Source organism: Pelecanus crispus, chromosome 2, assembly GCF_030463565.1.
Source record: "Pelecanus crispus isolate bPelCri1 chromosome 2, bPelCri1.pri, whole genome shotgun sequence".
In the NCBI taxonomy this organism is placed as follows: Eukaryota; Metazoa; Chordata; class Aves; order Pelecaniformes; family Pelecanidae; genus Pelecanus; species Pelecanus crispus.
This window is the reverse complement of record NC_134644.1, coordinates 82,124,479-82,150,777: the sequence shown is the minus strand read 5'-3', so window position 1 is coordinate 82,150,777 and position 26,299 is coordinate 82,124,479. Positions and strand designations below refer to the sequence as shown.

At 44.5% G+C, this 26,299-nt stretch overlaps 1 protein-coding gene across 2 annotated transcripts in view; it reads right to left on the bottom strand.

The window, feature by feature from the left end:
- The window catches only part of BCL2 (BCL2 apoptosis regulator), a 92,662-nt gene that overhangs the window by 58,517 nt on the left and 7,846 nt on the right, over positions 1 to 26,299 (bottom strand). Inside the window, exon 2 of one of the 2 annotated variants that reach the window (XM_075705905.1) lies at positions 16,234 to 16,245. The exons of the other annotated variant lie outside the window; for it this stretch is intronic. Coding sequence (XP_075562020.1) covers positions 16,234 to 16,245 — 12 coding nt within the window. The remainder of the gene's footprint in view (positions 1 to 16,233; positions 16,246 to 26,299) is intronic. 2 annotated transcript variants of the gene reach the window in all.

The window sequence follows — 26,299 nt, the reverse complement described above, 5'->3', positions numbered from 1 at the left end:
CTTTTCTGCCTCCCAATGAGCGGTGGTTTGCACAGCACTGAGTCAGAATATCGTATCTCCAGCTCAGCTTGAATCAGTCAGGTAAGGCACAATGCAGCTGATCGCTTAGAGCACATAATTATAGCATCCCTGAGCTGCTCAGAGGATGCTGGCACTGACAAAGTGGGAAAGGCTAAAAGCATCATATTAAAATGTCATAAAACATTCATTTTGTATGATTAGAGAAACCAGTAATTAGCATTTTTCTTTTAGTGCTTGACTTTTTATTCCAGCTGCTCTAATCCAGCTTCTTTCTAAGGCAATTATTGCCAGGAAAGCTGAATTTGGCATTCTTTTCATGTCCACTTTAAAACCTGCTCTGTAATCTGTCAGCTAGGCAGGTCTCATATGCAGTATTTGAAGATAAGTGAGGGGGTTTTTTCCCCATAGTCAAATTATGTTCACAGTAAGCTTCAATTGCTAAACACTGAATTGTAGGAACGTGTCCATACTCTATTAAACAAATCATATAAACATGTTTCATCTCTGTTAGTCTAGATTTATCTTGCCAAGGCTGAAGCTTTGCGTAAAAGGACTGACCCCAGGAGTGCACGTCAAGCTGAATTAAGGAAAAGCAAAAAAAAAAAAAAAAGTAGAGCCGTATCTAAACTTCCTAAGAATAATAGGATGTTGATTAAATTGTTACAAAGTTAAATAAACAAGCAATTTTTTTTAACTGTCCCTTGAATGCCTCAGACTTTCACTCACCCCAGCTGTCTCTGAAGGTAAAGAGAAGAAATAGCCCATTGCTAGAGGGCATGCAGATTTCAGGAGACAGTGCTCTGCCAAAGCTTTCTGAGTGACATTGGGTAAGTCACTGAAGCCTGGGGCATTTTGACATCTCATTTCCATCAAACTAATTGAGTTGTTGTAGGAGTAAATAGAGAACAGAGCTTTGCAGCAGAAGGGCAAGCTAAGGTCTGCTTCAATGGGTAAGGCAAGCAGCGGCGTTGCTCTAGCAGAGCTGTGCACAGGCCCTTCCACTGCCTCTTGGAAAGCAAACACCAGCACCATCCTGTTAGGAGCACGGCTGGAAAACCCGAGTTGGGAAGCACCGAGAAACAAGCCATTGCAGGGCTCTGGCCCTGCAGCGTTGCTGCTAGCGGTATCAAGAGAAAAAGACAAAAGCGAGCAGGTATCCCCAAATCTGGTGGCTGCTTCTGACCATGGGAGGGTCATACGCTACTTTGGTGCAGACTCGGGTAACGTCACCACATCCATACCACAGGCGGGGAACCACCGACCTGACGGGTGGAGACAGTCATCCGTCCCTCCCGGCCTCTTAAAGTTTTTCACCTGGGTATCGCTTTTGTCTGGCTTTAGGAGAGCTATCCTGGCTCACGTTCTGCAAACGGTCTGCCACCTTTCGCTTCCCTCACGAGACAACTGCAAACCCTAAAACCTCTTAACCTATGGGAAAAAGATTTCCTTGGCACTTAAGCTAAATTTTTGCTTTTTCAGTGGTATCCTGCCCCCGCCGAGCTCTTGCCGTCAGTCCTCGCTACACCAGTCCTGCTCACCACGAGCCAGTCGCTCCGGCCACCCATGAGCTGAACTGCCTCCACGCCGCTGGAAAGCCGCGCAGCTGCGTTAGCGAGGCACCTCACTCCAGACACCGTCTCCAGCTTCCCAGCAAGTGCGTTACCTCGGGGACAGCCTCACGCTCACCCACGTATATAGGTTTTGGACTGGAATGGGCTTAACCTTCAAGCTGCCCTTGGTGGGTCAGCGGGCCAAGCGCAGGATTGTCGGCATCCCCACTGTGACCCGCAGCCACTTAGAAACACCACAGGCATTCTTCTTCATACATGTCTTTTTAGCACTCCCCCACTAACCTGCTTTTGTTCTTTCCTGAACCCCTGCAGAGCTATCAGTCTCTTTCTGACAAAAAGTGTCAATTTTTCCAATTGCCTCATTAATAATTTCAGAGAGGTAACCCCATTTTTCCTCTGTTGCACAATTTACGAGTTGGTTTGTCATCTCATATTAAATACCATAGGTAGACATTAACTAGCTAAACAGAGATACTCTTATTTCCCTAAAATGATGCTTTAGATATTTTAAGTTCCAGTCACCTTTCTGGTGCCACGCAAATTCCTAATTAAAAAAGTAACTAATAAATGCTCTTCTTCAATATGTTAATAAGAAACCTCAGTATGTCCGCACATTACCATGGAGCTCTTTAATATTAGATAAACTTAAAAAAGGTGCTTGTATTAGTTTTACTTACTTACAAAAGGATTTTACCAGCATTTGAAGAAGAAAAACATGAAAATCAATACCAAGAAACATAAACACAAACAAGGAAGATATTAAATTAAGCTACGTTTGAAAAGTTCCTACTCCAATGAGTACATGATGTGCAGCCAAAAACCTATTTTTACACTACAGAAAGTATTTAAGTGAGCACATCTGCAATAAGCTTCTGTGGGAACATATAGCGGGATCTTGTTCACACAATGTACACAGGTGGATTCGTGTTTAGACAGCGGGCTCTGGAGCATCACAAGCCACCCATGCCTTCTCCCCACCTTCCCTGTTACACACAGCTTTGGAAAATTGGTTCAGCCTGACTTGCCAGCATTTTCAAGATCTCTATACATACAGCTGTGGATCTTCCTATCGCCTCTCTGGTTTCGCTGTTAGTGACCGTGATTTCCAGCACATCGGTTTCCCCCTGCTATTTCACTGGAACATGCAGGCAAAAGTATCTCTCTTTGCCAAACTGAATCTCAAGCCAGGTGAATGTATCTGAGGAAAGCGCCTGCCTCGCTCTCCTTTGCCACCCCCTCTCCTTTTGGGAGCCCCCGGCCCTCCCATACGCGACCCGGCATGCCGGATTAATACGAAGGGCCCTTGTGCTGCAAATGGCTTCCCAGCAGCCGAAATTATTCCAGCAGAGCCGACTGCAACGCAATGCCTGGGGGAAACAGCAATTCCTGACAGATACCATCTCCTGTCTTCAGATACAACGTCAGCTGTGCTCTTCATTTATTTTAGCAAGTGCTAAGACAAAGTGGCAAGGTAATGTTGGACCTCACAGGAGAAACCTGAAGAGCAAAACTTTCACGGTTGAGCAAAACCAGTCCTTTTTAGTCACTCTTCTCTTTAGCTCACAGAAATGGTGAGCTCTGTAAATGTTTTCAATAGGCTGCAATTCCTTTTTGTGCAATTATAAATATTTTAACATATGACATCAGTACAATATGTTTTCATTGTGTTTAGATCTGTTTAATTAGGATGGGGCCCGAGCTCTCCTTGCTGCCTTTGGTACTTGGACTTGGCAACCAAATTTGTTTTGTCTCAACTTACTGTTCTTTCTTCCAGTGCAGAAGGAGCAATGCGCACTTCTTTTTTATTTATTGTTCTTGATAATTGGCTTCATTTTCAGTCAGAACTGATCTGATCATCATGGAAAAAGAAATAAAACACATAAAAAAACCATTAAGGGATATTTATCTCCAAGTTAGAAGGGTAGTGAAAATAACCAGAAGGATGAGATAAGTGGTATTTCTAATCTAAAGGATAAAATCCCCACTTAAACATCTACAGACGATGATACAGCTTTCAAACACAAGTATTTATGTCCTTTTATTTCTGGACTTTGCACTTAATACGGTGGTTAATTTATAGCAAGCAAAGGCATAATTTACAGGATTGCAATAAGCCAGGAGCCCAACCCCGATACGAAAGAAGTCAATGACACACCACCCATTCCCCCTCCATCACATGGGCCACAGCTGCACACCGGGTGATACCTGGGCAATGTCACCAGCCACAGCCCTGGGTACCGACCGGAGCAGGGCCACCCAGATACCCCCCACCCCTTGCGGAAGGATCAGAAGAAGGTCCCATCCCACCCAGCTGCTCCAAAAAGACCTCAACGCCCTCCCAGTGCCAAGTCCCGCCACCCTGCAGCCATGCCGGGAAACTTTGGGATTATTCACCCCGCAGCTGGAGCCCTTGTGCACCACTTAGTAACGCAGTAAGTGCCAGCAAAGGGTACTTTCCACAGCTTGTTCAATGTTTCCTAGTAATCGCTCAGGTGACAAGCAGGCCCAGAGGCTGGGCAGAGGCGGCTGCTTCGCTGAGGCTTAGGTGAACGACGCGTGGCAGGCGGGAAATTTCTGTTTGGGTACATCCGACTACCAGAATTAGTCTGCAACTTTTGCTTGCTTATTTGTGGTCATCGAAATTGCACTGCTACACCGCATTATTAGTCAAGGCACATACTAAAACGACCAGATTGCTGGAAGATGGAAACAAGCTAGTTAGAGTGAAAGATTAGAAATTAGCTAAGTACATGGAGTAAGAATGCAACTCCCTTTGTAAGCCAATATGGCAACGACGACCGTTTTTCTCCCCCCTAAGCAAGCTAATAAGGAATGTTAAGCAGGGCTCCATTTGCTCTCGAGAGAGAAGCTTTTTAAGTAGATTTAAATGTATTAACTAACATACCAAGATGCTTTATGAGAAATCCTGGCAATAGAATTACAGAGGTTGGCAGCACATCTGAAGTGAAAAATTAAATCATAACTGGTGTGCCCTGTCTAATCCCATTCATTTCAGTCAGTACGAGAGCAAAACTTGTTGTAGAAAGAAGAACTAAATTAACAAGATGCTTGGGGACTTTCTAGGTCTTTCCTTGATGTCTCCCAGGGACATATAGAGGGATTTTCATCCTGTGGTTCAGCCAACTTGCCAAAGATTGCACGTATCTGGGTCTGATTCTCTGCTCCCTGCCTGACTCCAGGCACATCAACTCATGGCCAGATCCAGAAAAGGCAATTGCAGGCATTTAAGCAGGACACAGGCTCCACAGCTCTCTGTAAGACCCACAGCAAGAACGAGAGAGCCCAGCTCAGCACTGCGTAGCCCTAGAGGCAGGGGAACTTGCTGGGTCACCACAACTTTACTTTTCGAAGCTGCCCAACCCAAGCAGGTGGGACCTGTTACCTATGGAGCCAAACCAGTAGAACATGCCTAACCCATGCACAAGACCAGCTTCTCCCAGGTAATACAGCTGCTTTCTTTTCTCTAAACACATCACAGTAGATGTCTCCAGGCCAGCAGTTAACACTTACCTAGGGAGTGGCTTCCTTAGCCTGAAGGCTTTCAAGGTTTTCACCACCAAGGAAAGCAGCCTAACCATCTGAATGGGGGCTGTCCTCCTCAGTGGGGAAAAAAGCCCAAGCATGGAAAAAAAGACAGTGCATTACAACCTCACATGAACACCGAGACCTAAATTCATTACCCTGTACAAAGTGCCTGGGAAATCAAAGCTTACAGTGTGTCCTCCTGGAGAAAGAACGACAGTGCTGTGGATGTAACAAAAATACGTGCTGTGGGTCTCTCTGAATTAAAAAAAATATTTTATGTATTTTATTATACAGCATTAAATGCACGAATATGGCACATGAAAGTACTGAAGTAGTAACATGAAAGAGATGGGTATTTATGTTTACAAATCTGCAACTGTTATGCAACTTACATCTTTTTTCTTTAAGGATTAAAATTTGCATACAAAAGAGAGAAAATATTTGTGGGATAAAAACAAGGAGGAGGAGCAACACGATCCTCAGTTCAGATCTTCATTGAAGTTTTGAAAGAAGCTGGGAAGGAAAGCAAAGGCAAAGCTTCCAACGATACCGTAAGTTACTCAGTAAAAGTCTTGAGGAGCACATGTCTTTGAAGTACCATGGGGAAGGCTCAATCCTATTACAGCCCTCCTGAGGAAGTGTTAATCTCCTAGACAAAGAAACCAAGGCTCACTTTTTATGAACTCGCATGTATTTTTGATTGCTTCTGGCTTGGTTTATTTGTTTCTTTAAGGCTCATCAAACCCCCAAAAAACACTAAACCTACACTTCAAGTCAAAGGCAAATGGAAGCTGCTACAAAACATCCGGCCACTTTCTTTTAGGAAGGGTAAATTTACGGGCCCATATTTAACTGTTATCGATGAAATGCTGGCATTGTGGAAATCAGTAAAATAGCCCATTGCCAAAAATGGCACTAGGATTTTATTCTTGATTAAGACATTGCTGGCTACGGGGGAAAAAAACAAAGAAGAGAAAAAACATGTTTTGCAGGTTCATAAAAAAGGATGCAAGAAAAAAGGCAGAGTGCTAGGAGATAAGCTATATTGATAAAACGTAATCCTTTTATGTTGGAATTAAAAAGGATTCCAGGTTTATATTTCTGGTGCTTTAGACTACATTTATCATAAATAAGCCTAAGTTAGTATAATGTCCTGGCACAGTCTGTTGGGAAAAATTTACAAATCAGCCCCTTTATTAGGATTACTGTTATTACCTTAAGGGAGGACACTCAAATCCAAACTCTGGGCTTTTTTTTATCTTCCAGAGACAGATGAACAGCTTTTGGTTGGGGATTTTTTTTTTTTTTTTTAAAGTATAAAAACCAATTACTGGTCTTGACTGAAGCTGAATTCAATTCCTTTTTTGATGTTCTACAGTGCACTTCTGAGCAGCTTTTGCAAGCTATGACTAGCGTACAGCATTTGCAGTCCCTCCAACAAAACAGAAAATATATTTGAAAGCTTATTACTACTAGAATAACGGCATGGACACGACTCACACAGTTTGTTCTTGCAGCGATGATGAAGAAAAATCCCAGTATGAGCAAGGGGAAAATCACAGCCATCGATTTCTGATCTATTTAATCAGTTGGGGTTTTTTTACATTTAGGTGTGGATTCATCACATCAGATGGTTTTCGTCACCTCCACGTTCTTGCACAAAGGCTGGCAGGTCCCACAGGCAGGTTGTTCCAGATGGTAGCATGCGTCTTAACACAAACCCGTACCCCGCGCAGGAGGCCTTCAAACTGTGTTTGAAGCATTTAAAGACATGTTGCATTTCTTTTTCCTTTGCAAGGATCAGGGACGCATCATTTGCCATGTTCACCCTTGCTCTTGTTGACCAGGGGATTGGCTGCCTGTGGTTTGCCTGCTGTTTCCCCCGGGCTGTGCATCATCCTGCCTGCTGTCAAACAAGAAATTCTGCACGTGGCCAACCCATGGAGAAGGAGAAAGATTTGCGACCTACACGCGGGCTCCACCTGGCATCCAAGACCAGGATCAAGACTTAAAATGCAGCAAATGCATTTGCTGTGGCGCTAACGCTGTTCTGCTCGCACGCCGCAAGCTGCTTGAGTCGGATATTAAGTGAGGAAAAAATGCACCGTGGAGTTTAGTTATTACACTAATTTGATTTTGTTAAACAGCAAAGGGGAATAAAAAAGATATATGAGAGCAGCTTCAGACATAAACAAGGAACATATCCCATTTTGGACAGCCTCACGCGCTGTGTATGGCACAACATGTAGTTTTCTTCTTTTTGTTTGTTGTTTTCAGTTTAGGTTTTATCCAATTATATATCTATTGTGTGACAGGCCTGGCATGAGAGATCCCATTTACAGGAAATATTTCTGAGATCACAGGCCCTGCAGGCTAAATGCAAACACTGGAGCAGATGGTAACTGATCCAGTAGAGCTGTACCTAGGGGTGCTAGAAGGGGGAAAAGACTTGGAAAGTAAAGCCGCTAACAAAATAACCTCGCATTATTAAAAACTACAATCAAATCAGCCCAGGGAGCAGCTAGGGACCTCATTAGGGATGCCTCTGACCACTGCCGTCGACCTGCTCATGGCAAGGGGCCGGGGGCAGGAGGGAGGATGGGCAAAAGAGGGTGCTTCGTTATAAAATGACTCTACCTGCCCGAGTGGAGGGCAAAGAGGGTGTTTTGCCTGTCGAATAATCACTGTTGGATAGCGGCAAAACTCTTACAGGAGAAACACGAGAGCTGAATGTCAACCCACCCTTTAACACAGTCGTTCCCAGGCTCTCCCTTTGGCACGGCCGGAGGATGTTGAGACTAGCCCTGCGAGACGAGCTCCCTCCCCTTCCTAACAATACGGCGTCTGTGCCCGGCCCGGGCCCGCTGATGCTCCTATTCAAGCCGGTGCCCTCTAATCTGCAATGCATCTTGTGTTTACAGCAGCCCGGGCTGAGGCCAGGTCAGCACTAGGAATAGCTGACCAGCGGCAGCTTAATCGCACGGGCAAGCTCAGGCGGTGCAAACACCGTTTTTCCTGGGGGAGGGTGGAGATTAAGGAAGGAAGCTTGCATCAATACACTCTCTAGCACTTTCTTGCAGCAAAAAACACCATTTTGATGATAAAACTCCATTTATGCTAGGGTTATAAAAGTGCCATGATGAGAAATCACAGCCCGAATGAACCATACTGTAGCAGGAAAACAATTCAACCACAGACCTGCAAAAGCAGGTAACTCTGCCTCCCCGTATATTTAAGTAGCATCTATCACAGTGAATTTCCAACCTCGATACTATGACAGTATCTCAGGACAATGATGGTAACTTTGGTTTTAAACACACGAAGGGAAGCTCAGTGAGACTGGATGATAAAAGTGAGATTCCAGACCAGTAAACGGGAACAGCTGACCAAAGCCCTTGAGAAACACTGACTCATTCACAATCAGTATTTTAAAGGTTGGTAAAAGTTACATCACTTCATAAGGCAGAGTGCAAAATATCAACTTAAGTTACTTTACCTACTTTATTTGCTGGAGAGGGACTAATTATGTCCACTTACCTACGTTAATTGCACTGTCTTGTCTTTACTAAGCAAGGTGTCATTAAGCTAGAGGTGGTCCCTCAACTATGCCTATGTAATTTTTGACACTTCTGCTCTTGCCCTGCCCCCTTTGGGCTCTGTGGCTGCTTCTCGCTTATTTGAAGACTTATCCTGCCATCCCTTAGCCTGCTGTGCTCTTTCACAGACCAAACAAGCAGCATTTGCTCTAATTTTCCTTGTGGGCGATGCTCCCCAGGCCACAGGGGAGTCCTCTGGACTCCCTCTCAGACTGGTCGACTGCTTTTTTGTTCAAAGCGTGGCACAGCATCCAGCTGAGACTTCACCAGCGTGGAGTCTCTGTGTAAAGGTTTCTTCACACGTCTTGCGTCTCGCTCCCCTCATGTGACTTTTTCACCCTTTGGAATGCAAAAATAAGCCTTGATTTACATGAACAGTCCAGTTCTACCAGGATCCTCTAACATAAACCCCGCTGCTGCTGCAGAACCCTGTTTAAATCAAGAGGCCTTCACATGGGTGAAGATGTCTTAAAGAAAGATTGGGATGTAACTCTGTCACAATTATTATGATTTGGTAACATTTAGCAGCTGTGGTTTTTTGCTGTAGACATCAGTTTTATAGCTGAAACTGTTCCTTTAATTTTTTTTGCAAGAATGTTTCACTATTTTTTTTGTCATTGTTGTTTCCTGGACTCCTAAATATAGCCAAGTGGAATAACTAGCACCTCTGTAAACTGTTGGTTAAATGCCACGCTGAGTTTCATTTTGCACTCTGGAAGGCCATTTAAACACATCAGACTTGTAGAGCTCAATATTTAGGAAATTATTTACATTCTGGGAATAACTTCCAACCATTTCCTCAGGCTTTTCTACCTTTAATACACGTTAATGCTATTCCCACCAAATAAAAGGGTGGCCTGAAAAATACCAGGTGTCAAAATAAATGGCACTTCAAAGTTTAAAAAACACAATTGAGAAATGAAAAACTGGAAAGGCTGCTCTGCTGTCATGAGGTGTTTTGTCACCGGGATGTTAAACAGCAAGTGGATCGCTTTGGGCTTCATGGGAAATTTCAGGCAAAGCCAGAGAGGCAAATTCACTGGCAGCAAATGAAGCCACTTGCTGCACTTACCCCTATGGAGCTGAGTTCATTAACGTCATTATTTAGTATAAAGACACACTATTTCAAAACAACAACATCATGGAATTGAGTGTCACATTTCTGCCTGAAGGGGAAGTAAGATGTCCATCTGTCCAGTATCCACACACCACAAGGTGTAAGATGGCGAATGGCACGGCCATTGGAGGCAAGGCATGAATCCCTCACTCCATCCTGAAAAAAAACCCCATACATAACAGAAAGCTGAGGTATGGGGGTCAGTACTGGAAAACAGGGTAAGTCCTCGGTGATCCCGAAGCCTGTGCTACATCCCTTGTGACTCCGAAGTCATTTGAAAGAATGGAAGCTCTGAAGTCCCTTTGAAAATAAGACTGCCTGACCCACAGAGAGTAAAACTTGCTTATTTATTCAATTTTCAGTCAACATTTCAAAGGAATTATCATCCCCATTTTGCAGCAACTAAGCTGTTTGCCTAAGGTCAAAGAGTGAATTAACGTTAAACTAGATTACAGAGTATCGTGGTTCCCATTCCTGTGGTCAACCAGCTAGCATCTGATTAGGTCACCCCAGTACATTTAATTTAAAAAGAATGTTGAATCTAACACTCTGCTTAAGAAGTGCTCGGGCCTTCGATAAAAAGTCATGTGAAAGTGAGAGAGGGAACAATAAACAAGAAGGCTTCCTAACTCTCACTAACTTGCAAACCCAAAGAGACAAAGAGCAATGCAAAGTACTGTACTGAAATATTGGCATTTGCTGCAAAAAAAAGTCATATAAATACTCTCGGCTTTTTGAGCACAAATGCAGCCTGCAGAGTCTGACCATTGCTGCTGCCCGGGGCCAGAGTGAGCAGCTTTGGAGAGGCTCAGCAGCTGCTCTCCGATAGCCCCAGCAGTCCTCAGCGTCTGCAAAGGCATCCCAGCCTGGCCAGAAGGAAGGTATTGTGAAAATTAGGTAGAATGAATACCACTCAAAATTACTTCTTGTATTTTTCAGCTTTCAAACAGAAGATGGGCTACAGGACTTGTCCAGACACACACATGAAGAGAGTCTCTTTCAGAAATACCAACTAGCCTGTGCTGGAAGGGAGACTGGAGAGATTTTAAATTATGAACTGCATTTCTCTTCCAGGTGCCGATGAAATCCATAACACCAAAACAATGAATATCTTTGCTAATTTTTTTCTATTTGTTGAAAGGGCTGGAGCTTCCCAGAAGAAGAGAAGCACATGTTTTTGCTGTTACCATTGGCAAGCCAGCAAACCAAAATGCAGCACCCCACATACGAGCACTTGTACCCCTGTACATTTAATATTCTCAAACCAACCCTGATCTCTGAATTTGTACTTTGAAGCAGTAGGAAACTTACAAAGATTTTGCTGAAAATATATATTCAACATCATTTGTTGACAATTCCAAACATCCAACAGACCCCTGTACCTGTTTGGTTATTTAAACAAAGCTTGTTCAGTTTGCCTGCCAAGCTGAATGTTTCTGAAGTCGCCATTCAGACAACCGCTAAGTAACATAAACTGTGAAGACAGGTCTTCAGAAGCCCCAAACCAAGCCCTGCAGCACACCCACAGAGCCTACTGAAAGAATAGAGCTCGGCTTTATGTGGGATTACTGAAGAGCAGCTATTTCTGAATTCTTCCATGAGTTGCCACTCTTGCTCTGCAATAAGAGTGCTTTGTTCCTCTTCAGCCAAAACCAACGCTGCAATACACTAAAGACTGCTCAGGAGCAACATGGCCTCTTTCCAAGAAAAAGACTACTGGTTCATGGACTCATTCAGGAACAGCTGCTCCTCCATACCTGTTTCTGAATAACACGTGAGTAGAAAAATCCGGGGAAATCTGTGTCATCAAAACTGTCAAGCTATGGACTAGTGAGGTATGTTAGTCACCTACATGCAGGTCACTGGGTACCAAATATGAACAGTGGAGGTTAACTAACTGTCCTGGATGAGCTGTATGAAAAGCTATTAGGAAATCAGAAGAACAGTCACAAGAAAACCTTAAAGATCAAAGAGCGGCGTCTCTGCTGGCAGAACCACCATGGGTTTCCCAAAGGGTTTCTGTGGAGCTCTCCCCATGGTACCACCTTCCAGCTTGGAAACAACCAAATCACTGGTGATTTTCATGGCCATGTACACATGATCCCTCATGAACACACCTTTTCATACACAAAATGGTATTCACACATAGAAAATAAGCAATTTATTTTGCATATAAGTTGAGTCTTCATATATGAAAGTTAACATGAAAACAAGTAAATGAAAATAACTGTCATGATTTCTAAATTTAATTCTAAAAGTACATTGCACAAGGAATAGCAAGAAGATATACTGAACAGCTAAGTACAGTTCATAGATTTTAAGATAATACTTTCTTTTCCTACTCTTGCCCCTCTGAAGATCTTTCTTAATTCACCAGTTAGCCACATACCCACTTGCCTTCAAAACATCCCACAGAGGTTTATGAATGTGTGATAAATGCACAAGACATGCCTCCCATAGGTTGCATTAATAAGGGTAGGGTTGCATTTCAATCAAAGGAATGATAATTATGTACTTAAAGAAACTTTTCTTAATGGGCAGGCAGCAGTAAAAAAGAACGTGTTCATGTATCTGTGCAATGTAGTCTCTGTCCATGAAAATCCAGTGAGGCTTAATAGTTGCATGAGGAGGATGTGGGTTGCCTTTCCTCCTGTCCACTTCCCCTGGCTCACGTGCCTCTAAAAAGTCCTACCATCGCAGCTCTACAGCTCAGTTGGTAATTTCACCAACCAGTTTTACCAAGCCTCTCCTCCAAACTCCCACACAGCAGAAGTATCCAGCTTGCACCTGCATCTTGTATGCTAGCATGGAAGAAAGCTTGAGTGCTACTGTTACACCCACAGCTGTTTTCCACGAATCTGAAAAACACAATCAGCCTAATTGTTTCTTTGAAGATAGACCATCCTTTTCCTGTGGCCTAATTCAGACTCAACATTAAAAGCATATAAAGCTAAAAATGGAAAATCACTCATAATAACTTGTAAAATACAGAATCTATTTTTTATGAAACGATCTCAAATTCTACTTTTTTTTCTTGTACAGATGGTTTCCTACCTCAAATGGAAAACACTAGAGCAATGACCTACTCAGTTACGAACTCCCAGCACTTCTGACCTGTAGCAAATAGGACTCAACCGAAGGCAAAAAAAGACAGCTTCGGATCTGACTCAAAGCGTACCAAGGTCAAGTGAGAGTCTGCTGGGACTGGGATCACGCCTGCAAGGACTCCAGACCTTCTGAGACAAAAGCAGTACATGACAGAAGAGCAGAGAGGCAATTGCAGGAGGCCAATAAACATTGGCCTTTCACTGAAAATGAGCAGCTGTTGGGTGTTATGATAAGCCACTAAAATAACGCTGTTTACTGCCAGTGAGTAAGCGGTTTCAGAGCACGCTCAGTAGAGGGAATGTTAGACTAGCAACACGCACAATTTTGAAACATGAAACATCTTCAATTTAGCAGGAGAAACTGAAGTTGCAATACACTCAATAACATGTTTGGCTTAGACCTCAGGGCCCAGGTTGCACTCAGCTGATGATACAACCTCCGTGCAAAGACCAGCATGCAAGGACCTAGTAAAATACCCCCGAATGAGAAGTCTTAATGGGTCCTTGCAAAACCCGGGAACTGTGCTATCCATTCTTCAGCACCATCTACTGGTACCGTACCCAGCATCAAACTGTTTATTCGCCTGCAGGCCACAGCCAGCTGTCACTTGCCCATTTGTCCAAGAAAACCATGGACCCCACGGAGTCCAGGCTCCCTCTGTCACTAACAGACTTTCCCATATGGTGGATACACCCCAATGACACTTCTGGGACTTACCAAACTCCTTCCCATGCTGAGATGCCTAGAGCTTAGACTTGAACCAGCCATATGATACCAGGGGCCTGGATTAAGGCTATTCCAGCTCAAGAAATGAGATGATGTGTTCCCACAACCAAGGCGTTCCTGAACATACCTGCAATTTTGACCTATAAATATCCTTGGATCTGCTGACCACAGAGTGCCACCTGACAAACACTATCTTTCTTCTTCTTCACGCCTCTATCACCTTGTGGGCTTCGGTCGCATCTAAGTGGCATCATCACACTCGAATGACTTGGATGACAACGCTCTACCCATTCAAGAGTGGCTTCAGGAGGACAAGAGACAAAGTGCAAGGCACGGCAGCATCCCCAAGGATGGTACGCACACTAACGACATGCAAACATACTAGCTTTGCATGGGGGAAGTGCAGATGACCCCAGCTGAGCCTCCCCAAAATGGAAAGGTGTTTGTGTCTCACCACACAAGCTCGGAGCAGCACTTGTAAAACCAGCCCCCAGCAAATACTGGAAAGGCAGGTTGCAGCTGGTTAGGCTGCTTCTAGAAAGCAAAGCAGTTGAAGGAAATGTTCTCATTAATAGAAAGAGGCTTCCTGGGGCCACGTGGATAGTTCTGGAGGCAGGAGTTGGTACAATGCACAGGCTCTCATCTCTGCTTCAGCGTCCTCATGCTCTGTTGTTTCACTGCTTTAGCTGAATGTTGGGAAAGTGCTGACAGGGATTTCAAAGGGAAGTTTCGAGTCTAAACACATTGTTGAATCCTGGCCCTTGATAGTTGTTTTGTTGCACAAGAGAAAGGAGGGAAGACATGAAATAAAAAAAAAACCACTGCAAGCACTTTCCCAGGGCACAGGCGCAATCACCCAAAGGGCTGAAGCCCAGCCCGTCCTGCGCCCTGCCCACCCACCAACTTGCTCACACCATCCCTCTGCCAGCCTCCAAATGTCACGCCGCCAAATCGGTCAGCACCATTTCATTTGTTTTGCATGGGAGCTGATCGGCCTCTCTGCTCTCCTGGAGCAAATGCCCTGCTGCACCTGGTCCTCCCCCTGCCAGCCCAGCACCCAGCTGGAAATAATGACCATTTCTCAGGGATGCTGCTGGGCTACTTAGTAGAGCATAGCCTGAAGAGAAGATGAAAATCACTGCTGGAAAAAAAAAATTTCCAATTGTGATTTTTCAGCCTGTTTTGGGAAGACACAGTATATGTAAAGACATCCCCCCCCGCCCCCCAAAAAAATTTGTCTTTCTTATTGCATAAGAAAGCACCTTTGAAGATTCAGAACAAACACAATCTACCCAAATGGAGGGGAAAGGAGGACCCAGATAGAGATGGTAACTACTGACATTCCAGTCTAAGCCTAATTTTTAGGTCTGAACACAGAATTTAAATATACAATACATAATGTAGGCAGAAGTGAATCTCACCCTCTGATACCCGTGGTTTTTTCCTGTTTGGCTCAGCCATTTAAAGGAACAACTTTTCCCTTGAACTCTAATCATTTTTGAATGCATTATTAAAAAGCCTGACTTTACAAGCAGATTTCCTTCTATATACAACAGCACACAAATAAAAGAGGAAACTGGTTAAACAGGGAACATGACAGAATTCACTTGACAGCATACTTTGTAAAAACCAAATTGGGCATGTGTGGTGCACGTGCGCACATCTGTGGGCGAGGAGGGGTGGTTTATTTCTTCAGTTTTCCTTCTCATTTAGAATAACCGTGTGCTGTTCTGGCACTTTTAATTTTAACGTATCCAGCTAATTATGATTTTTTTTAAAGTTGGCAGTGCCTCTTTAAAGAGACAAAATATTTTAGCTTGCATTTATATTTATTTCTATAAATTTACCTTGAAGTAATGGCGCTTAAGTTGCATTCTTGAATGGCTTGCATTTCATCTCCAAAAAATCCTAATAACTCTGGAATATATAACTTATTCCTTCTTGTTGCAAACAGACTCTAGATTATATTCATAATAAAAACCGAGGGATGCTGCCAACTCTCTTTTGAAAAGTCATGGCAATAAGATGTCTACGTTTTGCAACTTCATGTACTTATTCAAGACCAATAAAAGACTTCTTTTGAAGTAAATTATAAGCATGCAGTACCTTGAAGTGATTAAAAAAGAGTAAAATAGCTAAATATGACCTTTTTTTTTTTTTTTTGTGAAAACAATCACCTTTATAACAGCAAGGATGTAGCATGAATGGGAACAGTTTTCCCGTAACTCCACACATTAAAGCAAGGCTTCTCTCAGGGAGGGTGGGCACATGGGACCAACCACGATTTCCATGTCCAGCCACTGCATAGGCTGAGGCTTCTGTTGATGACAAGGGAGCCAGAGCCATCCACCCCCCTGTACCCCTCACTGAAGCATTTCTCACCTGCGTTACCCTTCCACCAAAGACTTTGCCTTCAAAGAACACCTGAATCCAAAATGAAGCAGGCAGAGTTCCCTTAGCTCTGTGCTTCCTCTGCAACACATTTTTTTCAGATCCTTTCTGTCCATCTTTGCAGAGGGCATACACGTTCAATAACTTACATGCTTACCCGTATTAGATACTATTAGCTTCCCGTACGAATCTCATTTAAAAAAAAAAAAAAAAAAGAGGATCATACTAGCCAGCTTGCTTTCAGAAAGTTACAAATCCATGCAAGAACATGATGACAAGATGATTTTGAATGAAAATACCACCAGTATAATCCAAGCCTAGGAAATGATTCCTGTGATATTAAGGTCACAAAACACTAAGGCTGATTTTTTTGGGTACAAATCAGACTGTGAAACTCAGTCTACGTGGCTACCCAGAATGATATCAGCTATCTCTGTAAAACTCTCCTGCTCTTCGGAGGACCAGCGCAAGCCTACGCATCACCTAATGCCAGCTCAGGCTCACTGGGAGAAGCACCTCGACCCTCAGCACTGGGGTGACTTCTGCCCGCAGTGGGTAACCGGAGGGGAGACGCTGCCAAGTGATACACCCGATACCAACCGGCCAGATCACGCACCCAATTACTGGCTAACGGCACAGAGCAGACAGCATGTATCCTCTCAGTATCCGGCGTGCGATCCTGCAACCTCAAGTGACGCTGACGTCCAAGGACTGTTTGCCAAGATACTGACTGCTGCACTGGGCCCTGGGGTCATACATCAAATGTTCACATGCACTGACAGACGTTTATGTTGGTCATCCTGATTTAACTCCCATTACATCATTTACCAAGCTACTGATGTTATCATAAACGATTAAACAAGCCGGCAAAGGAGACTCGAATACAAATTTGATTCCCTCGTAGTACGAGGGCATTACGCTCCAGACTGCGTCTTGCTCTCAAGTCAAATTGAACAACTGCACAGATTCTTTAACTCATTTGAATTCCATATGAAAAAGAGCCTTTTTTTTTCAGAAGACTGATTACATTCATCAGTTGACCATCACAGGATGAATAAAAGGTATTAAAAGGTAATGGGGGGGGAGGGGTGTCAGAGTTTGAAACACAAATTATTGGTATAAAACTAAAAACAGTTTTTTATTTTAATTAAGGAGCTGTTCAGGCTGGGATTCATTTCAGCTACCTTAATTCCTGAATGTCTGCTGCATTATTTAGTACTTCCAGTCACTTCTGGTTTGTGTCTGGACTATTTTAACATACTGAAAATAACTGAAAGTTTTGAGGGAGCAAAATTAATAAGCAGAGGAAGTCCTCAATCTAGTGTGTACATAACATGCTTGCTGCCTGCCACTGAAATACAATCTTACTATCAAATACAAGGGGTTAAATTTAAACTCCATGACCGCCTCCCTGCTTGCTTGGTTGTCATTAAGTGTGGGGAGGGAATAGGAAACACTTCACACATCTTCCTTTCCGCTTCTAATATATTTTTGAGTTTTCTAGTGCAGGCTTTGCTTGGATGTGTAATCACTGTGGAATGGCTACTATACCCCTGCTACACTGCATAATACTTTCCCTTCCTCCTTCTGTAGGATTCCTCATGAAAATAGGCACTTTGTGTTTTTGGCCCTAAGGACAGAACATAATGTACTGTCTCTAGGAAAAAATTTAAAAAAATAATTAAAACATTTTCCACTACTTAAAAAAAAACCCAACACATGAAGTACTACTGTATTTCTTTTACACACATGACCTCATAGATAGATGTGCACATCCACACACACACAAATGCATTCAATTTTCAATTTAGCTATTTATAGAGCTCTATAATTTTTCCTGGCGCAAGTTTTAGTAAGCCTTCCCTGATGGGGTTCTGTTCACACGGTTTCGCAGCCCTTCATTTTGCTTCGAGTTCATATCCATGGAACATCCCCTCCCTGTCCCCGCCTCCTCCTAGAATCCCATTTAATGTTTTGCCGATTAAGTTGGCTGGTTGCTTTACTGAACTCATCACAAAAACCAGTGGGTTTTTTCTTTCCCAAGGAGCCGCACATGTTTTGTCAGTTTTCCTTGCAGTCTCCTAGTGGCAAAGCTCACGGATGCAGTTGCATCTGTCTACAACCACCTTTTTTTTGCTGATGTAACATTCGACGCACATCTAGAGGGTCTTGGCAGAAAGTCACATAAAGGTCTTTCCAGCCATGCTGTTGCTCCCTTAAGCAGGAGCAATGCAGGTTTCGGGAACATTTGAGAGTCATGGAGCCTTCCAGCCAAGCCGGCAGCAGTTCTGGAAGATGGACATCTACACAGCGCTGTTTGCTTGCTCTGCTTCCAGTGAGATGAGCAGCAAGATCAAAGTGCTCAGAGACCTCAAGGCAGGGAAAACCTTTTCTCACCCTGGAGTCAGTCTAGTCTTTGGTCCCCTCATATTTCAGCAAACTGGCTTGTCCCAGGGTGAAGGGCACCCCTGGCTGATCTAGGACAGCTGGGTCTGGTGGTACTTCATCTCTTCCCATCCCCTTTCCAGCTCTCCAGGCTGGGAGGCAAGGCTGAACTGCGCCGCAACCCAGCAAGCTCCTGTTGCGTGCATGCCCGCTGAGAGCTAAACGCCTGTTTGTGTAACTTCCAGCTAAGCTCTACTTTCTTCTGGTAAGAAATCACCTCCCCACCGTGTCAAGGTGCAGTGCTGGCGCACGCAGACACACAAAAACAACAAGAGAGAAACAACTAATTGCCCCCTCTCTCCGCTTTACAGAGCTCAGCTGACTTGGGCCAGAGGCGTACAGCCTGCATAAAGGACAGAGAGGTAGAGCTCAGAAAGTAAAAAGCTATTAAAGTGAAAACCCAGGAGGCAGATAACAGCTTGCTGCCAGACTTTTCAAAATTTAAGTGTTGATTGTTCAGAATTTATGTCTAGATTTTTCTTAAGAATGCAATTTCCTGGCACATGGTACAAGTCGCTCTAGACCTGCATGTCAGCACAGCAGGCATCCTGTTGCAAAGGTTATTATGGAACTATTGAATGTTTTCATGCCAAATTTGTCCAAATTAAACCGAGGGGAATGGAAACACTTTCCCTGGATAGGTGGTGGTTGCATTAGGTGGGTTTGTTTATAAGGAGAATAAAAGTTACAGCTAAATATAAAAGCAGATATATCATAATATTGTCTGAGAACTTGAATAACATGTCATTCAGGCTGCGTGCTGTGGAAAGAACACGAAGGTCAAGTCTAAAATAAGATCAGTGACTGTTTGACAATAGAAACATGTAGGAGGTAGAACAGGAGAATTTTCCACATTTTTTTAAATGACATTTTTCTTTCAAAAAATATTCTTGTCTGCCCTGCTACGGGTCTGATGCAAAACCCTGTTGAACTTCGTGCAAAACATACTGCTGAATTCGGCATGTTTTTGATCAGCCCCCCTGGCAAACCTGCATTAGTCATTTGTGCCAACTGTTTACTTTTTGCATTATGCTCTGTTGGGAAAATGAAAGAAGGCTGCTCTGTTGCATTTTTGTTTTTAGAGAGTTTCACTTTCTGCTTCAGCCATCTCATCCTGCTTCCCTGGAAGTCAGGGACTTCAGCGAGGCTACTGCTACCTCTTAAAGGTAAGCACATCTGGGTTCGCAGCACTGGGGAGCTAGCAGAATCCTTGGCAAGGTCAAAAAGAGGGGAAATAATAACAAAAAAAAAAAAAAAGACCCAAGCCACTACTTGAAATACTTTATAAAATCCAAAGCGTTCCTTTTGTTCGTCCACCAAAACCTGGAGTGAAGATACGACATCAAGGACTTGCCATTTCCAAAAGTGCAACAAGGCAGGGCCTTCAGCCCCTGCCCTGCGGCAGGGGTAACCGCCCCTCGGCGAGTCTTGTAGGAGAAACAGGGAACTCGCAACCCCAGTCTTGACAGAAACATCCAGGGTACTCCACTTCTACTTCAGTCAGTGATGTCGGAGGCACATTTCTCTTTCCTCCCCTGTATTCACTTTGACATATAGTTACAGCCACCTACCTTTAAAAGGCGTTACAAAAGGAGCCTTGCAAACGCCCTAATCCCCCTCCCCAACAACCCCACTGACAAAACCCCCTGATTTTGAAGCAAAGGCGGAGACAGAAACTAGTCCAAGGCCAAGGTCTGAAGACAATCCCCCTCTTTGCTTGAGCTGTGGCAGGCAGCCCATGTAGTTTACAGAGCTAATGCTAGAACGTTCGTTGTCCTCGCGTCACCCCATGGGAGGACTCTCAGGGCTCCCAGGAGGAAGGCTGTGGGGCAGAGGAGGGAGATGCGCGGGTAGACCATCCTCTCCACAGCTCCCCCAACCTGTCCCTGTCCTCTGGAGACTCTGCACCAAAGCTCAGGGTGGATGAAGGCTGCCAGCTGCCCTTTGGCCAGCCCAGCCCCGCGGCCACCCTTTTGCTACCGGGCATCCCCCCTGCTTCACGCAGGAGCCCACATCAAAACGAGCCACGCGGTGCTTGCCTATTTCTCAAGGGCCAAGATGCCTCTCTGGAGCAGCAGGGGAAGGAGGGAGGGAAGCGGTCTGCGAGGTGTCTGCCCAGGGGAGGCCACGTCTCCTCTGAGGGACCTCTGATGGGGCTGCAGGAGAGGCAGAGCAGGGAGGTGCCCTTGCTGGGGGGGGGGGGGGGTCAGGAGAGACCCCAGCCACAGCCTGGCCAGAGCCCGCTGTGGGGCCGGGGGGCCGCAGGGACAGGTCCCGCTCGGGTCCGTGCTTCACGGCCCCCTTCCGCCTGACCTCCAAACCTTGGAGCAGACACAGCCAAAATTAGTATCACACTGAGGGCTGGCATGTGATGGCTTTGACCCTAATGATCCCACTGGGAACGCAGTATTGTTCTGGCCCTATTAACAATAATTTGCATGTTGTCTAATGGCCCTGGGAGGAAAAAAATAAAAATAAAAAGGGTGGCAGGCCCTGAGGGAGGAGAAGAGGAAATGGGAGTGCTGCCATTTTCTTCCGAGAACTGGCAAAATAAGAAGGCTGACTTTCTTACGGAGCCAGAGGTAAATCTAGTCATTGCAAAATTATTTAATATCTAACTAATCACCCAGCCTTTGCCGCTTCAAGGCAGGGTTTTGAGGACCGGGGCCATTTAGCTATACCGAAGAGCTCCTGTCAAACCAGCCTGGTAGTGACCTTGATCACAGGAAACTTACTTTGGCGGGACCCCGAGTCTCTCCTGAGGTGCTGGTGCCAGCGACCTTTCACGCCGAGGAGTCGCCCTCCGCAGAAGGATCTGCACTACAGAGACAAGGGACGTCTGCACACAGCGTTTCTCCATCACACGCAGAGCCTTAGGCATAAAGAGCAGTCAGTGACACCAAGCTGCCGCAGTTCCAGCCTTTTTTTTTTTTTTTTTTTGTTGCTGTTGAGTTTCTTTAGGGATCAAAGCGTCCTCAAAACCAAGCAAGCTGTCTGTCCATCCCTTCCGAGGCAGCAGGTAGTTTATTCCAACTGTCAGCGACTGCAAACCAAGCGGCCCCTCTCCCACTGTCAGTTTTAGCTCTAGGCCAGTTATTAAACAGTTTCGTTTGTGAGAATGATGTATTTGTGTCTGCAGGGGGGAGAGCAAGGGAGCAGAGACGGAAAAAAGAGAGCAAGTTTGCTAAAACAAACCCTAAGCCCGTTTACGCAGCCTAGCAGCGCGCCAGTGCTGCCTCCTCCGCCAGCCCATTAAACCCCCACAGAAGTCCCAGCCCGCAGGATGTGCTACCCATGCCCCGAACGCCCTTCTCGCTGGGTTGGGGAAAAGAAAAAAAATAAAAAAAAGGGGAAAAAATTCCAACCGCTTGCCCAATAAATACACTATTCCCCTGTGAAACAACCAGCTCCAACAGATACGAAAAAAGGTACGAAGAGATGCCTTGACAGGTTCCCCCACCACTTGTGTCCCCGTCTCCTGCTCCTAAAGCACCGGGGAGGCTCATCAGCTCGCCCCTGGGGCTGAGGCACGGCTTTAGGGGCCGAAGCTGAACGGCACCCATTTCTAGAAATCCGCTGTGGTGCTGGTGGGACACCCGCCAGCCCCGGCCACGCGGGCACTGTCGGAGGGACAGTCGCAGCGAGGAGGCCTAGGGAAGCTGAGGAGCTGAGGAGCACTCGCAAGCGAAACGCGAGGCAGCCTCCCTCCACAGACGTGCCCAACCACCCACTACCACCAAGGCTTTGTACGACACTTTATAGATCCCTTTTTGGGTCTGCCCACATGCTCACTGCTATACGAGGCTGGATACTGCCAGTTTCAGCATCCGTACTGGAAAAAAAATAGCTACTGACTCCAACCGGGCAAGGATTTCACACATTCAGTCCAGAGCCAAATACGTGAATTTTCTACTGCAGGAATTTTTTGCAGACAGCCATGAGCTACTGCAGAAGCCTGAACAGACTCCAGGCCAGCTCAGTTCCTTGCAGCCTTGATTGCCACCTGACATTTCAAGCGACTGGTTTTATTTCCTCCCTCGCCGGTGTGCCCCGCCGCCGCGCTCCAGCCCTGCAAGGAGGAAAGCCTTTCCCTCGCCCAGGCTTCAGAGCAGCGCTACTACTTATTGCAGATCTGGGCAACGGAGAAAGGAACGGGTCAAGCTGGAACCTGAAAAATAACGTGGGCATTAGGCCTCCTTCTCGATTATATTCGGGACCTTTCACATCCAGCAGCAGACTGGGGATTAGACGTTTAGACAGCGTGATTTACTGTGATTTGCCAGATGACTTCATGAGAGGGGCTTTCGGTATGTCTAACTTGAACTAAAATTTGCAGACACTTGGAGCATGATGTAGGATTTGCTTCTGTTATGAACGAGGGAGTTTTTACTTCAGTTTTTTTTAATGTCATCTTTTATTTGAGCTGTGCGTACATTCTTGAGAAGTTGAACAGATTTTACTAATCTACAACACTGACCATCTTATTCTGCTAATGGAAATGCCAACTCATTTACTACTGCATTTGAATTTGTCTTTTAATTATTTTTAATTCTTTTTTCTCTAGGAAAAAGGATTAGAAGTAGGGTCCTCTACTACATTTTACAATACATGGTCTGAACATGTGATGAATATTCTTAAGAAAGGAGTTCTTTCCTTTAGAGACAAAGCTGGCGATAGTTATTCCATCGCAAAGACACGCTACAGGACTGTCCTGTACCGCAGAGGGAGGCATTTCACTGGCCTCCTGTCCAAGGTCCTACCCTGACTTTCCAGCAACTCAACGCAAGTCCCTTCAGAGCACGCAACAGGAATTTTGTCTCCTAAGCCTCAGTTCAGCAAGATGGTTAAAACTAACTTCAACCTCATGATCAAGCCCAAAGGCTTGATTACTACTCCTTTTTTTTTTTTATGTTTTAAAATTGCTTTTTTCTGCCTGTATCTGAAGACTTAATGAAGCTTGTGAATGGAAGCAAAAGGATACGTGTGCATGAAGATACTTAGAATCATAGAATCATAGAATCATCTAGGTTGGAAAAGACCTTTAAGATCATCCAGTCCAACCATTAACCTACACTACCAAGCCCACTCTAGACTAATCAAGGGTAGACTAGACTAAACCATATCCCGAAGTGCCACATCTACCCGTTTTTTAAACGCCTCCAGGGATGGTGACTCCACCACCTCTCTGGGCAGCCTGTTCCAATGCCTGACCACCCTTTCCGTAAAGAAATTTTTCCTAATTTCCAGTCTAAACCTCCCCTGGCGCAGCTTAAGCCCATTTCCTCTTGTCCTATCGCTAGCTACTTGGGAGAAGAGACCAACACCCACCTCACTACAACCTCCTTTCAGGTAGTTGTAGAGAGCGATAAGGTCTCCCCTCAGCCTCCTCTTTTCCAGGCTAAACAACCCCAGTTCCCTCAGCCGCTCCTCATAAGACTTGTTCTCCAGACCCTTCACCAGCTTCGTTGCCCGCCTTCTTACAGCTTATTGCTCCTTCCCCTGAAGTGCCGCAGACAGCTTTTACAAATGGTGGGAATGGAAAAGGAAGGACAATTTCCTTCTTGAAACAGCCGATGAACTGTGCTGCTACCTAAAGGAAAACACTGACATTGTCAGTTGCCATTTCTCACACTGCTCACCCTTTTCCTAAATAAAAACTAGAAATCAACACCTGAAGCTGATCTGTTTAATCTGTTTCCATCACAAGCATTGCTAAACACATCCAAACAGTGGAGCTGAAAAAGTTTAAGCCTAATTTTCTTTTAACTTTTTCTTTCTTTCTTCTACCTCCTCTCTCCACTCAAATCTCACCCCAGGTAGTTTCACAGTCTGACTCACTTTGCTCTTTACCAGGCTAGCGAGCTCCAGCAATGACAAAATGTAATACTACAGATTTGAATTTTATTTGAAGCCCCAAATTACCACGACGGACATTTTGTTCAACGTTGTACCTTGGATGACTTCTTTTTTTTAATTAAAAAACATCAGCCCAACTCAGGATAGCATGGTGGTCAACAATACATTTCCCAGACCTGGTGTGCTGTATAGCTAGCAAGAATACCGATTTCATAGCTGGGTTAACTGAAAAAGAGAGATATTAATGATTTGCCCCATATCCTATCATGTACTCAGTACTACAGCCAAGAAGAGGAAGTTAAGTTTTGACTCTCAGTTGCTTTCTTAAACAACTGCGCGACAGCCTCTTTCAATCACGATGTGGGAAAAACGGGGCCTCTCCTTTTTGACTGTACCTGGCCCGTGTACAAAAATTACTCACTGAAGTACCCCAAAACCCAGTGAGTTGCCTTTTCAATCAACAGAATGGAATCATCCTTTTTAAGCTTCAAAATAAAATAAAATAGCAATAAAATGATGTAGGCACTGAAGGATTAACTAACTCTAAACATGGCAATTCATAAGAGATCTTCAGTCAGCACAGGGGTAAATTCAGTGACGTGGGTGCTCTTAGCAACACAACAAGCACATTTGTAATTACCTTTACAAAACACGTGCAGAAGTAAGAATTTTGCCCCGGATGGATGAGACCGGCAGCGCATTCATCCCCGTATCCCCAGTCACTGACCAGCACCAGGTGCTCTGGGGGAGAAGCAATGTAGTAGATAATTTTGAAATAGCATTCCCTGGAGAAGGGTCTACCCTCAGCACCTGGTGATCTCATTTCAGCAGCTGATGTTAAATTTACCCCAAGGCGTATGACTTCCCTTCCACGCAATTTTATTCGAACATAAGTATAGATGTTTTCCTTACCCTTATAAACCTTTCCTGAATGCAACTTAGTACTTTCACTCACTGCTCTCCCATGAAAACAGCTCCCAAAGGTTAATCATGCATTGCAGAAAAGGCTGTTTTTCTCTATTAGTTGAAAACCTGTGGCTTTTTCATTTGATCTTATTTTTCTTGCCGCCTATACAAAGTAAACATAACTACAATTGTCCAATTAAGTGCCTCTTCCTGTTCCTATTGAAGTCAATGGCAACACTTTCTAAAATCAGATTTGTTTTCTTACTCATTAACTGTAAAGTCCAGAAACCCGCAAGGAACTTTCCAGCAAGGGGGATTTAGCAAAGTCTATCGATATACAATAATTATGACAGCAAACTAACATTAGGATAAAATAACAGAAAATAAATTCCAGTCTTTTAGATGCATTTGGAAAAGTTATCTGGTTTCATAGTCTTTCAGGAGCCAAAAAAAAAAAAAAAAAGGCAAAAGAAAAAAGCACCATCAGATTGTTAATGAGACTGAAAGCCAAAATAAAATAAAATCCCTCGAATCTGTCATCAGCATTCATGTTTGCCAAGAAGGCCTGGATGTTATCCTGCTGGGGAAGAGAAGATTTATGGCACCACACACCTTCATCCATCCTATTATTATATATGAAATGGAAAATAAAACAGGCTGGTACTGCCCTCAGAAATAATCAGTATTTTGCTGCCACCAAGTATCAAGTGTTATTATTATTACTAAATCAGCAGGTACAGGAGCAGCCACGAGGTGCTCATAAATAAATTATTAAAAAAACCCAACAAACCAAACAGGGCTGGGCTCCACCCTCCCAAGGGCGTGAAGGAAAATAAAACAGGCCAGGGAGGGAGGTGGGAAGGGCCGGACTTGGCGCACGCCGTGGCTGATGGCTGGGTGGCAGCGCCCAGGACCGCGTCCAATGCCCCATACCCAGCAGCAGCAGCACTGACGGAAAGGTGCCCTGGTTTCGGCTGGGATAGAGTTAATTTTCTTCCTAGTAGCAGGCATAGTGC